This window comes from Oncorhynchus keta, chromosome 10 (assembly GCF_023373465.1).
Source record: "Oncorhynchus keta strain PuntledgeMale-10-30-2019 chromosome 10, Oket_V2, whole genome shotgun sequence".
NCBI lineage: Eukaryota > Metazoa > Chordata > Actinopteri > Salmoniformes > Salmonidae > Oncorhynchus > Oncorhynchus keta.
Genome location: NC_068430.1, coordinates 34,160,828 through 34,177,982, shown reverse-complemented (window position 1 = coordinate 34,177,982; position 17,155 = coordinate 34,160,828). Strand labels below are relative to the sequence as shown.

At 43.7% G+C, this 17,155-nt stretch overlaps 1 protein-coding gene across 3 annotated transcripts; it reads left to right on the top strand.

The window, feature by feature from the left end:
- The first annotated feature begins 18 nt into the window (after positions 1–18).
- On the top strand, positions 19–16,816 carry stat2 (signal transducer and activator of transcription 2). 3 transcript variants are annotated; one of them, XM_035777766.2, is made up of 24 exons: positions 19–280; positions 1,167–1,299; positions 1,503–1,650; positions 2,889–2,984; positions 8,748–8,840; positions 9,250–9,328; positions 9,549–9,628; positions 9,793–9,944; positions 10,186–10,344; positions 10,522–10,611; positions 10,731–10,790; positions 11,023–11,043; positions 11,193–11,286; positions 11,742–11,789; positions 11,936–12,019; positions 12,219–12,317; positions 12,456–12,591; positions 12,723–12,775; positions 12,876–12,970; positions 13,137–13,276; positions 13,557–13,745; positions 13,890–13,944; positions 14,206–14,306; positions 15,285–16,816. In XM_035777766.2, exons 2-24 carry the CDS (start codon positions 1,169–1,171, stop codon positions 15,530–15,532), a joined length of 2,451 nt encoding a protein of 816 aa, XP_035633659.1. In that variant the 5' UTR covers positions 19–280; positions 1,167–1,168; the 3' UTR covers positions 15,533–16,816. The 3 variants fall into 3 exon arrangements, with proteins under 3 accessions (XP_035633659.1, XP_035633658.1, XP_035633660.1); XM_035777765.2 differs by having other exon boundaries at positions 1,163–1,299; XM_035777767.2 differs by lacking the exons at positions 19–280; positions 14,206–14,306 and having other exon boundaries at positions 1,163–1,299; positions 15,285–15,507.
- The last annotated feature ends 339 nt before the right edge of the window (positions 16,817–17,155 follow it).

Genomic DNA, 17,155 nt, shown 5'->3' with positions numbered 1-17,155 from the left:
CAAAATGGTGCATTGCGGGGTTGGTCAAAGAGAAATTGGGAGGGGACATTTAGCGAACCAAGTGCGTGATCTTTTAATGAAATTCGGGGGGAGGTGAACAGTTTGTTTCAAATGTCTGCTCCCATGAATAGGAAGCGAAGTTTGTCCCTGTTTATCGTTTTATGAGCTACACAATTACCAAAAAATAATTTATGTTAAAAACGTACCAGCTATCAATCCTACAACATTGCGAATAGCGCGTCATCGATAATCAGAAACATTTACTGCAGTAACGTAAAAGGTGAGTGACAACTGGCTAACATTATCTAATCTACTAAACGTAGCCTTCTGAATGTCACGTACACCGCTGAGCATGAACGTATTTTTGATATAATTTGCTGAGCATAAATCAGTCAGAATGGTAATTTAACTAGCTGACGTTAGTTGTGTTAAATTTGTCTATGACGTATTATATTTATGTGATTGTAAAAACGGCTGGGTGGAGTTCGTCTGAGCGGTTGGTTGGATATGTCCTCACCCTCTAGTAATGTTGTGTTCCTGTCAGAACTTAGTATTGATTTAAATAGCTAGTGCACTTAATGCGGATTGTTTTTGGTTCTGCCCACTGGTGCTGTCCGGTTAGAACATGATGTTGGCGGCCATCACTGTAACATTACTCTTGCTAGTCACCGACGCATCTGTTCCACACGGGCTCTTTCTTATATGATATGTTTGTGCAACTGTGTTGTGGTGACCAATAGATAGCAAAACTCTGGATATTATGGACACATCAGCCTTGTTCTTGCCTGTAGTGAGTCAGAACCTAGACGTTTTAACAATGATAGTTTTGTTTACAATTTCCAGAATGTCATGTGGGTGGCTTTTTACTTTGAAACAGACTTTCCAACCGCAGAAACGGATTCTTGAGGCATAGCCTATACTTGGTGTAGGAAAATATGAATTCAAGTATTCAAAGGGTACTTTCTCTCAGGCCATGAGTGTGTTTCAGCCATATACCTGTTACATGTAGTCTTGTGGTCAGAGCACTGGCAGCAATGCAAAGAAGATAATGTCCCTAGATGTGCAAGCTTAGTAAACAAACTTCACCTGGTATTGTGTACTCTGTCTGTATGGCTGTTATTAATGATTATATGCATACGTGTGCGTGTGGTGTTGTCTTCAGCCAGGCATGGCACAGTGGGAGAAGCTGAGGCAGCTGGACTCTGTGTACCTGACACAGGTGGATGAGCTGTATGATGGGGATGCCTTCCCCATGGATGTACGCCACTACCTGGCACACTGGATAGAGGGTCAAGACTGGTGAGGCAGTCCACTCATCCTGCACTATTTCTTGTTTCAGCCACTAAAAAAATGAAAGTGTCTGGGTGACTATGCACTGATTTAGGGATGTCTGAAGGACCACAGGGATGGCCATGTAGAACAAACCAAAGAATGTCAGGGAAAAGGGGTGAATGAAGCTCTATGTAGTTCCTAAACCAGTTTCCTTGTGTTTCCGTCCTTAGGGATCGTGCAGCGCGGGACCATGATGTTGCCATGTTGCTGTTCCAGGTGTTATTAGAGAACCTGGATATCCAGCACAGCCGCTTCGTCCAAGGGGGAGAGTCCTTCCTGCTGCAGCACAACATACGCCGTTTCAAACAAAGCTTCCAGGTGTGGCTCTCTATGGGGTGTCTATGATAAATATACTGAACATAAATATAAACCAACCATTTCAAAGATATTGGTTAGTTCATATAAGGAAATCAGACAATTGAAAAATTCATTAGGCCCTAATCTATGGATTTCACATGACTGGGAATACAGATAGCTGAAAAAAAGGTAGGAGTGTGGATCAGAACCAGTCAGTATTTGTTGTGACACATCTTCGCATAGAGTTGATCTGGATTTTGTTTGTGGCCTGTGGAATGTTCAATGGCTGTTAGAAGTTGCTGGATATTGGTGGGAACTGGAACATGCTGTCATATGTGTCCCCAGTGCATCCCAAACATGCTCAATGGGTGACATGTCTGGTGAGTATGCAGACAATGGAAAAACTGGGACATTTTCAGCTTCCAGATATAGTATACATATTCTTACCACATAGGTAGTGCATTATCATGCTGAAACATGAGGTGAGGGTGGCAGACAAATGGCATGATAATGGCCCTTAGGATAATGTCGCGGTATCTCTGTGCATTCAAATTGCCATCGATAAAATGCAATTGTGTTCATTGTCCGGAGCTTATGCCTGCCCATACCATAACCCCACCGCCACCATGGGGCACTCTGTTCACAATGTTGACATCAGCAAACTGCTTGCCTACATGACACCATACATGTGGTCTGCGCTTGTGAGGCTGGTTGGACGTACTGCCAAATTCTTTAAATGGATGCTGGAGGCAGCTTATGGTAGAGAAATTAACATTCAAGTATCTGGCAACAGCTCAGGTGGACATTCGTGCAGTCAGCATGCCAATTGCACGCTCCCTCAACTTGAGACACCTGTGGCATTGCACTGTTTAACAAAACCGCACATTTGAGTGGCCTTTTATTGTCCCCAGCACAAGATGTACCTGTGTAGTGATCATGCTTCTTAATATGCCACACCTGTCAGGTGGATGGATTATCTTGGCAAAGGAGAAATACTCATTAACAGGGATTAAAACAAATTTGTGAGAAGTTGTATGTGTTTGTTTGTATGGAACATTTCTAGGATATTTTATTTTGGCTCATGAAACATGGGCCCAGCACTTCACATGTTGTGTTTTATATTTTTGTTCAGTGTAGATAGAACCTTCTAGAACAGTAGTCAACTGGGTCTTAGAGCTACTGAGTTTGCAGCCCTTCAAGGTCTTGATGAAGTACAACTACTCTAGTAAAACTACTCTTCACGCCCTTTCTTCCTCCAGAGGTACCAAGAGGAGCCTTATAATCTGGCCAACATCATCCAGTGGTTTCTGGCGAAAGAGAAGGAGATCCTGCAGAACGCTGAGCTGAATGAGCAGGTTAGACAAACACGGAGCCTTTAAGAACCGAAAGTATTCAGACCCCTTGACTTTTCCACATTTTGTTAGGTTACAGCCTTATTCTAAAATCGATTAAATTGTTTTTTTCCCCCCTCAATCTACACACAATACCCCATAATAATAACGACCGGTCTATCGATGTCACTGCATGAAGAGGAATAAACAGACTCACCCCATCGCGACGTCCCCCAAAGGCTAACTCTCTAGCCCTCGCTATCTCCCAGCTTGCTAATTCGGCCTGCTAACTGCTAGCTTGTCTAGCTCCGGTCCGCTAACTGCTACCTTGTCTAGCCCGGGCCTACGAACTGTTAGCTTGTTAGCACAGGCCTGCTAACCGTCTGAATCGCCTCGTCCCAAACACTCACTAGACCCATATTTACTCTCTCTCTTTTTTATTTTTTTTATTTGTTTATACCTTCCGGAAACCTGCCTCACCCAATGTGATACGGAATCGCTATTATTTTTAATTTTTTAGAACACACTCAAGAACCTCCAGATGCTAACTAGCTACAAGCTATTTAGTCATTGTTCGTTTTTTTTTTTTACCTGGATAACACTCGCCAGTCCAGCTTCCCTGCCCATCCACCGCTGCCCCCTGGACACTGATCTCTTGGCTACATAGCTGATGCACGCTGGACTGTCCATTAATCACGGTACTCCATTCTGCTTGTTTGTTTTATCTGTCGGCCCCGTTGCCTTGTCAACGCCATTTTACCTGCTGTTTGTTGTGCAAGCTGATTAGCTGTTGTTGTCTCACCTACTGTTTTAGCTAGCTTTCCCAATTCAACACCTGTGATTACTGTATGCCTCGCTGTATGTCTCTCTCAAATGTCAATATGCCTTGTATACTGTTGTTCAGGTTAGTTATCATTGTTTTAGTTCACAATGGAGCCCCTAGTTCCACTCTTCATACCCCTGTTACCTCCTTTGTCCCACCTCCCACACATGCGGTGACCTCACCCATTACAACCAGCATGTCCAGAGATACAACCTCTCTCATCATCACCCAGTGCCTGGGCTTACCTCCGCTGTACCCGCACCCCACCATACCCCTGTCTGCGCATTATGCCCTGAATATATTCTACCATGCCCAGAAACCTGCTCCTCTTATTCTCTGTCCCCAACGCTCTAGGCGACCAGTTTTGATAGCCTTTAGCTGCACCCTCATACTACTCCTTCTCTGTTCCGCGGGTGATGTGGAGGTAAACCCAGATCCTGCATGTCCCCAGGCACCCTCATTTGTTGACTTCTGTGATCGAAAAAACCTTGGTTTCATGCATGTCAACATCAGAAGCCTCCTCCCTAAGTTTGTTTTACTCACTGCTTTAGCACACTCTGCTAACCCTGATGTCCTTGCCATGTCTGAATCCTGGCTCAGGAAGGCCACCAAAAATTCAGAGATTTCCATACCCAACTATAACATCTTCCGTCAAGATAGAACTGCCAAAGGGGGAGGAGTTAGCCTGCAAAGTAATGTCATACTTTCCAGGTCCATACCCAAACAGTTTCGAACTACTAATTTTGAAAATTACTCTCTCCAGAAATAAGTCTCCCACTGTTGCCGCCTGCTACCGACCCCCCTCAGCTCCAAGCTGTGCCCTGGACACCATTTGTGAATTGATCGCCCCCCATCTAGCTTCAGAGTTTGTTCTGTTAGGTGACCTAAACTGGGATATGCTTAACACCCCGGCAGTCCTACAATCTAAGCTAGATGCCCTCAATCTCACACAAATCATCAAGGAACCCACCAGGTACAACCATAACTCTGTAAACAAGGGCACCCTCATAGACGTCATCCTGACCAACTGGCCCTCCAAATACACCTCCGCTGTCTACAAACAGGATCTCAGCGATCACTGCCTCATTGCCTGTATCCGCCATGGAGCCGCAGTCAAACGACCACCCCTCATCACTGTAAAACGCTCCCTAAAACACTTCTGTGAGCAGGCCTTTCTAATCGACCTGGCCCGGGTATCATGGAAGGACATTGACCTCATCCCGTCAGTTGAGGATGCCTGGTCATTCTTTAAAAGTAACTTCCTCACCACTTTAATTGAGCATGCTCCGTTCAAAAAATGCAGAACTAAGAACAGATACAGCCCTTGGTTCACTCCAGACCTGACTGCCCTCGACCAGCACAAAAACATCCTGTGGCGGACTGCAATATCATTGAATAGTCCCTGTGATATGCAACTGTTCAGGGAAGTCAGGAACCAATACACGCAGTCAGTCAGGAAAGCTAAGGCCAGCTTCTTCAGGCAGAAGTTTGCATCCTGCAGCTCCAACTCCAAAAAGTTCTGGGACACTGTGAAGTCCATGGAGAACAAGAGCACCTTCTCCCAGCTGCCCACTGCACTGAGGCTAGGCAACACTGTCACCACCGATAAATCCATGATTATCGAAAACTTCAATAAGCATTTCTCAACGGCTGGCCATGCCTTCCGCCTGGCTACTCCAACCTCGGCCAACAGCTCCGCCCCCCCGCAGCTCCTCGCCCAAGCCTCTCCAGGTTCTCCTTTACCCAAATCCAGATAGCAGATGTTCTGAAAGAGCTGCAAAACCTGGACCCGTACAAATCAGCTGGGCTTGACAATCTGGACCCTCTATTTCTGAAACTATCCGCCGCCATTGTCGCAACCGCTATTACCAGCCTGTTCAACCTCTCTTTCACATCGTCCGCGGTAATCCCCCTTTTCAAAGGGGGAGACACTCTAGACCCAAACTGTTGCAGACCTATATCCATCCTGCCCTGCCTATCTAAGGTCTTCGAAAGCCAAGTCAACAGGTTACTGACCATCTCGAATCCCACCGTACCTTCTCCGCTGTGCAATCTGGTTTCCGTGCCGGTCACGGGTGCACCTCAGCCACACTCAAGGTACTAAACGATATCATAAACGCCATCGATAAAAGACAGTACTGTGCAGCCGTCTTCATCGACCTTGCCAAGGCTTTCGACTCTGTCAATCACCATATTCTTATCGGCAGACTCAGTAGCCTCGGATTTTCGGATGACTGCCTTGCCTGGTTCACCAATTACTTTGCAGACAAGAGTTCAGTGTGTCAAATCGGAGGGCATGCTGTCCGGTCCTCTGGCAGTCTCTATGGGGGTGCCACAGGGTTCAATTCTCGGGCCGACTCTTTTCTCTGTATATATCAATGATGTTGCTCTTGCTGCGGGCGATTCCCTGATCCACCTCTACGCGGGCGATTCCCTGATCCACCTCTACGCAGACGACACCATTCTATATACTTTCGGCCCGTCATTGGACACTATCTCACCTCCAAACTAGCTTCAATGCCATACAACACTCCTTCCGTGGCCTCCAACTGCTCTTAAACGCTAGTAAAACCAAATGCATGCTTTTCAACCGATCGCTGCCTGCACCCGCATGCCCGACTAGCATCACCACCCTGGATGGTTCCGACCTTGAATATGTGGACATCTATAAGTACCTAGGTGTCTGGCTAGACTGCAAACTCTCCTTCGACTCATGTCAAACATCTCCAATCGGAAATCAAATCAAGAGTCTGCTTTCTATTCCGCAACAAAGCCTCCTTCACTCACGCCGCCAAGCTTACCCTAGTAAAACTGACTATCCTACCGATCCTCGACTTCGGCGACGTCATCTACAAAATGGCTTCCAACACTCTACTTAGCAAACTGGATGCAGTCTATCACAGTGCCATCCGTTTTGTCACTAAAGCACCTTATACCACCCACCACTGCGACTTGTATGCTCTAGTCGGCTGGCCCTCGCTACATATTCGTCGCCAGACCCACTGGCTCCAGGTCATCTACAAGTCCATGCTAGGTAAAGCTCCGCCTTATCTCAGTTCACTGGTCACGATGGCAACACCCATCCGTAGCACGCGCTCCAACAGGTGTATCTCACTGATCATCCCTAAAGCCAACACCTCATTTGGCCGCCTTTCATTCCAGTACTCTGCTGCCTGTGACTGGAACAAACTGCAAAAATCGCTGAAGCTGGAGACTTTTATCTCTCTCATCAACTTCAAACATCAGCTATCTGAGCAGCTAACCGATTGCTGCAGCTGTACATAGTCTATTGGTAAATGGCCCACCCATTTTCACCTACCTCATCCCCATACTGTTTTTATTTATTTACTTTTCTGCTCTTTTGCACACCAATATAATATATGCCATTTAGCAGACACTTTTATCCAAAGCGACTTACAGTCATGTGTGCATACATTCTACGTATGGGTGGTCCCGGGAATCGAACCCACTACCCTGGCGTTACAAGCGCCATGCTCTACCAACTGTGCCACAGAAGGACCAATATCTCTACCTGTACATGACCATCTGATCATTTATCACTCCAGTGTTAATCTGCAAAATTGTAATTATTCGCCTACCTCCTCATGCCATTTGCACATATTGTATATAGACTCCCCTTTTTTTTTCTACTGTGTTATTGACTTGTTAATTGTTTACTCCATGTGTAACTCTGTTGTCTGCTCACACTGCTATGCTTTATCTTGGCCAGGTCGCAGTTGCAAATGAGAACTTGTTCTCAACTAGCCTACCTGGTTAAATAAAGGTGAAATAAAAAATAAAAAAATAACTAAGCAAAAACTGGGTTAGATTTTTTTGGTTAATTTATGAAAAATATATATCCCATTTATGTAAGTATTCAGACCTTTTACTCAGTACTTTGTTGAAGCACCTTTTGGCAGTGATTACAGCATTGAGTCTTCTTGGGTATGATGCTACAAACTTGGCACACTTGTATTTGGGAAGTTTCTCCCATTCTTCTCTGCAGATACTCTCAAGCTCTATCAGGTTGAATGGGGAGTGTTGCTGCACACCTATTTTCAGGTCTCTCCAGATGTTCCATCAGCCACTCTACCATGAAGGCCTGATTGGTGGAGTGCTGCAGAGATAATTGTCATTCTGGAAGGTTTTCTCATCTCCACAGAGAAACTCTAGACCTCTGTCAGATTGACCATCGCTTTCTTGGTCACCTCCTTGACCAAGGCCCTTCTCCCCCGATTGCTCAGTTTGGCCGGGCAGCCAGCTGAAGGAAGAGTCTTGGTGGTTCCAAACTTCTTCCATTTTAAGAATGATGGAGGCCACTGTGTTCTTGGGAACCGTCAATGCTGCAGAAATGTTGGTAACCTTCCCCAGATCTGTGCCTTGACATATTCCTGTCTCTGAACTCTATGGACAATTCCTTCAACCTCATGGCTTGGTTTTTGCTCTGACATGCACTGTCAACTGTGGGACCATAGACAAGTGTGTGCCTTTCCAAATCATGTCCAATGAATTTAATTTATCACAGGTGGACTCCAATCAACTTGTAGAAACATCTCAAGGATGATCAATGGAAACCAAGATGCACCTGAGCTCAGTTTCGAGTCTCATTGCAAAGAGTCTTGAGTACTAAAATAAGATGTATCTGTTTTTAATTTTGTATAAATTTGCAAACATTTTTAAAAAACTGTTTTCACTTTGTCTTTGTGGGGTATTGCTTGTAGATTGAGGATTTAAAAAAAAAAAAATACAGCATTATTCTAAAATGAAATGTAACAAAATGTAGAAAAAGTAAAAGGTTCTGAATACTTTCCAAAGGCAGTGTATTATAAAAGGACATTTAAGAATAGGGTGCGGGAATGGGTTATCCTGTATACCTACTCTCTCAGAACCTTAGGAGGGGGTACATCACATTTGAAAGACTTTAGGGTCATCAGTACTGTGTTTCTTCATCCTCTTCCTCCCAGGTCCAGCTGCTGCAGGTCCAGCAGAGCCCCATGGAGACAGACAGCCAGCGGAACATTGAGCGCAAGATGACAGACCTTAAGAATAAAGTTCAGGTGAGCGTCTCCGTGAGTCTAAAGGTTGCAATGCCTACCATGATATGAGCATCCTATGGGGGGTGGGCTATCCTCTAATGTTGCTGCCAAACCTTTCATTATGATAACATAATCTCATGGTAGTATTGTTTACAAACTGTTTTACTCATTTATATACTGTATTTTATTCAATGCCACACTGACATTGCTCAATCTAATATTTATATATTTCTAAATTCCATTCTTTTACTTTTAGATTTGTGTCTATTGTTGTGAATTGTTAGATACTACTGCACTGTTGTAGCTAGGAACACAAGCATTTTGCTTGTAACATCTGCTAAATATCTGTATGGGACCAATAAGGTTTGTTTTACAGACCACCATTGACAGTTTTGATAGTTTGTCTTTTTTGTTCATGTTGTAAATGCAGTGCATGGAACACACAGTGAAATGTCTGGAGGAACAACAAGATGAGTTTGATTTTAAATACCAGACTCATAACATGGAAGGTGAGCTCATCCTTTGTATTTGTGATAATCGATTCAGCAGAGGATACAGACAGATATGATACTGTATATTTTTCCCTAAAGCCCACATGGCTATGAAGAGTCCATTTTCTTTTGTCATGGATGTGAGTTATGAAGTGACGTTCTATTGGGTGACATCTGTAACCTCATTCTATTGTAGTTGATTTGTTGACTTGACGATAACTCAGGCTCTTGTGCATAGGCACCATCAACGAGGCAGAGAAGACGGCACAGATGAAGGTGCTGCAGGCTCTACTCAACAGACTGGACACCTCCAGGAAGGTACCACCCACAATCCTCTAGTCTACATCACCTTAAACAATTTACGCCTTAGACATTCACCTAATAATAAATTAGGACATTATGAAGTGTATTATTCATATAACATGTATTTCCTTTGGTTCTCCCTCCTCCCCCTTCCCTTCCTCCTCCCGTCTCCGCTGTAGAGCATGTTGTCCGGTATGGATGTGCTGCTGGACGGTGTAGAGGAGCTGCTGTGTGTGCTTGTGAGGGAAGAGCTAGTGCAGTGGCAAAGGAGGCAGCAGAAGGCCTGCATTGGAGCCCCAGACAGCACCTGCCTGGACCAGCTGGAGAAGTGGTACAGTACAGCCATTCACCTCTGTAGATCTACCTGACCTAAACCCTCTCTAACTGCTTTCTGCTGTAACGCTTTTGAGCGTTCAGTACATCTGCCCTGGCTTGCTGAAGGAGCGACTACGAAGCCTTTCTTAGAAAGAGCCTGCGGCGGTAGACCATGTTCATTCTGTTGTGTTTGACCTCTGACCCCTCTGTGTGATCTCCTGTATGACCTCTATTCGGCCCGTCTGACCTCCCTCTAGGTTTACAACGGAGGCGGAGTGTCTGTTCCAGGTGCGTAAGTTCCTTAAGAAGCTGGAGGAGCTGATGGGGAAGGTGACCTATGACCAAGACCCTGTGAAGAAGCAGAAACCAGCGCTGCAGAAGAGGGTGGACAGCCTCCTCACCAGCCTGCTCAAAAGGTTTTACACCATTTACAATACACAATCACACTGGCTCATAAACAATTCTGATAAACAAAGTTTACACACTAACATAGTAAATCCTCACAGTGCAAATAATAATACACAAGCACACTAATGATTTGTTCAGCTCCCTTTTTCTTACTATTGTTCACAGAAGGTATTTTGTGTTTTCAGCGCCTTTGTGGTGGAGACTCAGCCCTCTATGCCCCAAGGGAAAGTCCCCTTGGTCCTGCGTACCAATGTCCAGTTCTCAGTCAAGACCAGGTGAGTACTTCAGACCCTTTCCTAGTTATGACAGCTGTTAAATAACCAGCCCGTCACTGAATTGAATGTCATAGTGAATGTGACATCCATTTATACAATTTAATGTGTGTTTCTTCTAGATTCCTCGTCAAATTTCCTGAGCTGAACCATGCCATGAAAGTGAATGTGTCTATGGACAGGTGAGATGGAACCTTTGGAAAATCAAATCAGTTGTTCTTTACATATTAGATGCCTGCCTTACGTAGTGCTCTCGTTGCTTTAGTCCAGACATCTAGATAGTCACGAGATTTATTGATCATTATGAGCTAGATGACTTTAGAACATTGGCAGAAAATTATATGAGTGAATTAAGTGACCCCTATTGGCCATTATACTGAAGTGGATGTTCCTCTCCCTTTCTCTCATCTCTAGGGAGGCTCCTTTGGTCAAAGGGTAAGATGTGACATTCGGTACTAGAGTTGTGCCAAATTTGAAATGTAAAACCATGACAACGAATGTAAAGAAATCTTAATGTGTCTCAACAAATTCATGTAAACCACTTTTATACATTCACCCTGTCACTACATTCTCTTGGCCTGTAGGTACCGTCGGTTCAATGTCCTGGGGACCAACAGTAAGGCCCTGAACATGGCTGAGAGTATGAGTGGAGGCATGGTGGCAGACTTCAGACATCTGGTGAGTTAGTAGGACAGACCGGCCTTTGTTGGTGGAGAGAGATATATTGGTAGTCAGTTACACAACTCTGAGTGGAAATTAACCATGAAACTGTATGCAGTTGACTTGCATAAAGGTAGAGTCAGTGATGCACAAGGTGAACCGTAATATTGGGGCAATTTCCGCAACAAATAAGAGCATTGAAGCGCTAGGCTGTACTTCTCCAGTGTTTACGGTTCCTCAGCTATCACGTTGTAGCTATCAAAGCGCACCTGCACAGATACACTGTCAGTGCATCACTTTCATCTGTAACATCTGCAGTGTTGCTCATGGCAACATCATGTAACTGAGTCAATTTAAAAGATTTTGATGAATCAATTATGATATCAATTAGCTGATGGATTATGCAATTTTGTCATCACAATTGCTTATAGCAGAGATGGACTAACCAAAACAGATTTAATTGGTATTTGCAGACACTGAAGGAGCAGAAATCTGGAGGAGGGGGCAAGGGGATCCATGACGTGAGTTTACATCATGTTTCAACATGTATCCACTTTAATACTCAAAGCATTAGGAACAACTCTACTTCAGCCATGCTGTAGTAGAGTTGAGCAGCAGGTGTGTTTGATCCTGGATGTGTTGGTGGTGAACCTCTCTGTGCCAACAGCTCTCTCTCAGCGTCACAGAGGAGCTGCACATCATCAACTTTAACACAGAGTTCCTTCTGCACGACATGTCAGTCTCCTTAGAGGTGTGTCTTCCTGTCATTCCCTGTGCCCTCATTAGCTATCAGCCCCATATGTTGTGACACAGTAAGGGTGGTCTGGTCTAACTTGCATTGTTTTCCCTGGATGATTGTCTGCTAAAAACTATCTAAATGTAATAAGGTCCATGCTGCAGTAGTCGGTCACACGAATGAATGTTCCTTTGTCCACTGCATCCCACCCCAGACATCCTCTCTCCCTGTGGTCATCATCTCCAACTCCAGCCAGCAGCAGAGTGCCTGGGCTTCCATCCTCTGGTTCAATATGCTCTGCCTCGAGCCAAAGGTGAGAGGTCACCAATACAGGTCCCCCAGCTTTTGATCAGATGTCTTACTACTTAGCCAACTCTTTAAAAAATCTATATATTTTTTAATACATTTATATTTGTGTGTTTTAATAATTGTTAAGAATGTGTTTCTGCAGAACCTTCTGTTCTTTGCCAACTGTCCCGCGGCTACGTGGCCCCAACTAGGGGAGATGTTGAGCTGGCAGTTGCTCTCTTCCACCACGCGGGGTCTGGAATCTAACCAGCTGGACATGATCGCACACAAACTCTTTGGTACGTCTACTACCCATCTCAATCCTGGGTATAGTGTTCATTGTCTGGTATGTTTACAGTGCTACATGACTTTCAGGTCTAGAGATGTCAGTGAAGTAGGTTTGGCAAATTATTGTTTTCTGCCCCATCAGGAAAGCAGCAAAGTTACGACGCCTGCAACATCTCATGGACTAAGTTCAGCAAGGTGATTATCTTGTCACTTGTTAGCTCTCTGCATGATGCTGACAGTGGAAATACTAATGTCAGCCTAAGCTGTGCCAACCTCAATTATCCTTGTGTTGCAGGAAAATGTTCCTAACACCAACTTCACTTTTTGGGTGTGGTTCGATGGTATCCTTTTTATGGTGAAGAATCACTTAGAGAACCTGTGGAAAGATGGGTATGTCTGAGGAGAAAAAATGTCCCATTATAGTTTGAGGCTCTGAGATAGGCTGGCCCGTTATTTCGCAAAATCATTATTTGAGAAATTGTTTATGGATGTCCTTTGATTAATATCAACTTATTAAAGGTCTGGTTTGTTTTCTCTATGTGTTTTTACTCTGCAGTTCTATCATGGGTTTTGTGAGCAAAGGCAAAGAGAAGACCCTCCTGAAGAAGAAACGGAGGGGTACATTCCTCCTGCGATTCAGTGAGAGCATCAGAGATGGAGGCATCACCTTTTCCTGGGTGGACTACTCCCCCACCGGTGAGACGGCAGGATCATATGGCATGGGACAGAGACTTACCAAGAAGCTGGGAAATTATTTTTGCAAGATTTCTACATCACATTAAGGATGTCTTGTACTACACACAGTGACTCCTTTTTATATTGTAGCATCCGATGAATTGATTGACGTTAGTGCTTCCAATGAGGGTGAATTTCTCCTCCTATCTGTCCCCCTATATTGCCCTCCCTGCCCCTTTTCCACACATTCTCTACTACCTTTATCTAATCTATTATCTTTGTCATTGTCCTCCCTCTCCAGGTGAGCCTGATGTGCGATCGGTGCAGCCTTTCACCAAAGTGGACCTTGGCCAGATCCCCTTTCATGAGATCATCAGAAACTTCCAGATCCTGGAGGAGGAGAACGTCCCGGAAAACCCGCTCCTCTTCCTCTACCCTGACACGCCCAAAGTGGAGGCCTTCGGGAAGTACTACACAGAGAAGAGTGGAGGTGACTACACCAGAAGGATCTTGTGGTGCAATGAAAGTTTGGATTCTGGATGTGTTTTATAGTTTGTTTATGAAGAATTTGACATCCTTTTTGCAAGTTGAGTTGATTGCTATTAATCTAAATAATTTACCTTTGTCTTTTCAGCGGATAGTCAATACCTTGAGTACATCAAAACTAAGTTGGTTTTCGTATCTAAAGAGTGAGTATTTTTGAGTTAGTCTTTTTAACATTTCATTTATCCAGCCTTAACATGTGACTTACAATCCACCTGAAAATCCCTACATGAGCCTCCCTTACCCCCCCACTCCACCTGTGCTTTCTGAAATAGAGGCCATTTTGTAAATGAAAGCTCATATGAAAATACTCTGGCTCCATCAAAATTGTAGTGTAATCCCAGTCTCTCATTGGTCACCTCAGGAACTGGTTTTGTGTAATGGCTATTTATCATTGGTTACTGTAGGAACACACTGGAGGCTAAGTCACCTATGTATTCTGACACTGTGGAAAACGAAGGCTCAGGGCCAATGACCCCAAGATATGGTCTGGGTGGAGAGGCCTTCGGTGAGTCGCCAAGCCTCCCAGTAAACCACCAATCAACCAAATCCCTTTAAGTGTCGTCTGACCCTTTTTCTCATCAGAAGTCAGCAATCTGCTCCTAAACACAATCGCATGCTTTTGAGCTTTATCTGCCCTCCTTAAGTTTCTTTGTCTTTAGCCGATCAATTCAAAGTAGGGGTCCTTAAGTCTCCCTACTGACTGCTAAAACCATAGGAGGGAGGGCACCTCAATCAGCTTGGTTTCTTTTGGTTTACTGTTTTCCTTAACCCCCCCCCCCAATTGTCTCATTGTTCTGCATATGCCTGCATGTGCGATTCTCTGTAGAGAATGTTAGCTAGTGAGCAGGGTAGGTGTTTTACACACTCTGTTTACACCCTTTCTCTTCCTCAGTTCACCATACCAGTCCCTCCAGGATTCTGCAATTGCAATTTATTTTGAAAAATCTACAATTCCCTGCCTATTATTGAGTGCTTACAAATTTGACCAATCACTGCAATATTTCAGCATAAAACCAGTCAAATCATCACAATATTGTTGCATAAAACTGACCATCACCGCAGCACAGAGGGCTTGCAATTTCAACCAATCCGTGCACATTTACCTCATATAATTCAATCAAGCCACACGTTAACATGGGTTTTTTTTGTATGCGTTTTCGCACAAAAAAAAGGCTATTGCATATTGCTATGCAAAATGTCAGAATTGCCACAGCAAACTCAAGCATTTTTCCCTGCAAATACCACAAAAAAAACTGAAATCCTGGAGGGACTACCATATGCTCAAGATGCATCTTAATGTCTGTGGACTGTATGTTTTAACTAACCACAACTGGCTGTTTTGTATCACTAATAATTATATGTTTTTCACCTAATACATGTCTGCTTCCTCAGTGAGGTGCAGAATGCTGTTTTCCAAATGAAACCGTTGAGTCTATATTGTAACTAGAATAAATAACTGATTTTAAATTACTTCTTACAACAGAGACCTCCACCTTCCCTCCCTCGGGCCTAATGGGGGACCCTCTTCCCCCAGAGCTGCCCCCGAGTCCTGACCCCATGTTCTCTGTTGCCATGGGAGTTCCTGATGAGGACCTGAATCCCACCCTCCAGGAGTTCCTCAGTGACCCCAATATGTATGATTACGTTGACTTACTGTCTGACGACACAACCTTCCTTGAGGGGGCTCTACCCGGACTCCCCTTCACTGCCCCTCTGCAGCCCTGTGAATGACCACACTCACAACAATACAATGTCTAACCAAACTATATGACTTGCTACTGTGGAAGCACTTACCCACAACTCCAAGACAACATCCATATTTAACCAAACTCTGAGGATGCACATTAGACCATAACTTGGTTACATAGTACATTCCATAGTCTACAAATATAGGCTACTTTCACCCTGCAGCTGTAACATTAGAAATGTTGCGTGGACCATCTGCGCCCATCAGGTATAGCATAATACAATTTTTCTATGTGGGAAATATGTGTGTGTGTGTGTGTGTATATATATATATTACATTGAGAGATCTAGTAAGATTTTCTTTGTTTGCACTGTTGTGAAATGACTGATTTGCGACAAGGAAAAAATGTGAATCCCATTTTTATAATTACAATGCCTTCACACAACTGTAGCTTTAAAAAAAGACGCTCATTTAGTGTTTTGAAAAGGTAATGAAACGTTTGCACTTCTTCCTCTCTTCTCTGCCTTTTAATAATAATCTCAATGTTTTTGTCCAAATACCATATTTGACACTGGATAAAAGGTCTGGTTGAGCAAAAACAACTAAAAACTGAGACATTGCGTGTCTGCTTACTAGGTAGAAAAGCCCAAAAGCATTGTATTATACATTTATGTGAGAATGTGACTTTATATTACGTGGTACAATACTTGTGTCTGACAGAGTTAAGAATTCTTCTATTAGACGTGACTTGAGACATTATCAACCAGCATCCAACCCCAGGATGGTATGGAGGGACACATTTTAAGGCGCTACTCCAAAGAGCTGGAGAAGATGAGTGACTGAGTGAGATCCAAGTCCTGGGTCCAGTCGGTTTCATTTTAGGCCATTTCAGACTGTACCACATGAATCATAATTTTTATGGTTTCTGATTGCTTTTAGAGTGTCGCATTTCTGGTGAACACTTACCTTATTTATGATAGAGGGATAAGTCAATATATACGCTGTGGGTGTACAGTGTTGTCGGGCACAGCATGGGCTGCAGAATGTGATCATTAATGAGTGACTTGGTATGTACCACTATTTACAGGTGAGGGAATTATCTTGAAGTGAAATAACTACAGAAAGCCTGTTATTTTATACAAGCCGCAGCAGGGATATTGCAAACTTTACTCTGTTCGTTCAGGATTCACAACTCCGGAATACAGCGAGGAAAGATTAACATGTATTGGGAATGGCATATATCATTTGTATTTCTTGTTTTACAGAATAGTCTGCAGATAATGACATATCTGTGATGGTAAATGGGTTAAAATAAACTGACTATACAACCTGGCTATACATTTTTTACCCCAACAAATCTTGAGTTTGGTATCAGTCTGTTCAGTCGTCACAGTGACATACCTATTGCGATATAATAGTAGGCTAGGATGAGACAAGCTGCCGAAGGAGAAACCAATCGAACTGTTTTTTTTTTATACAGTACGTTGCTCTGTGTTAGAGAATCTTACAAAAATTGTAATTCAGTAATACTCAGAATATGACTGCATGGTGTGCTATGATTAATATATATATTCTGAACTACCAGGAGGTGGAGACCTATTTAATCATTATCATTGAGGACATTATGACTTCCAACATCCCTTAAGGACATGCATTTTGTAGCTTGA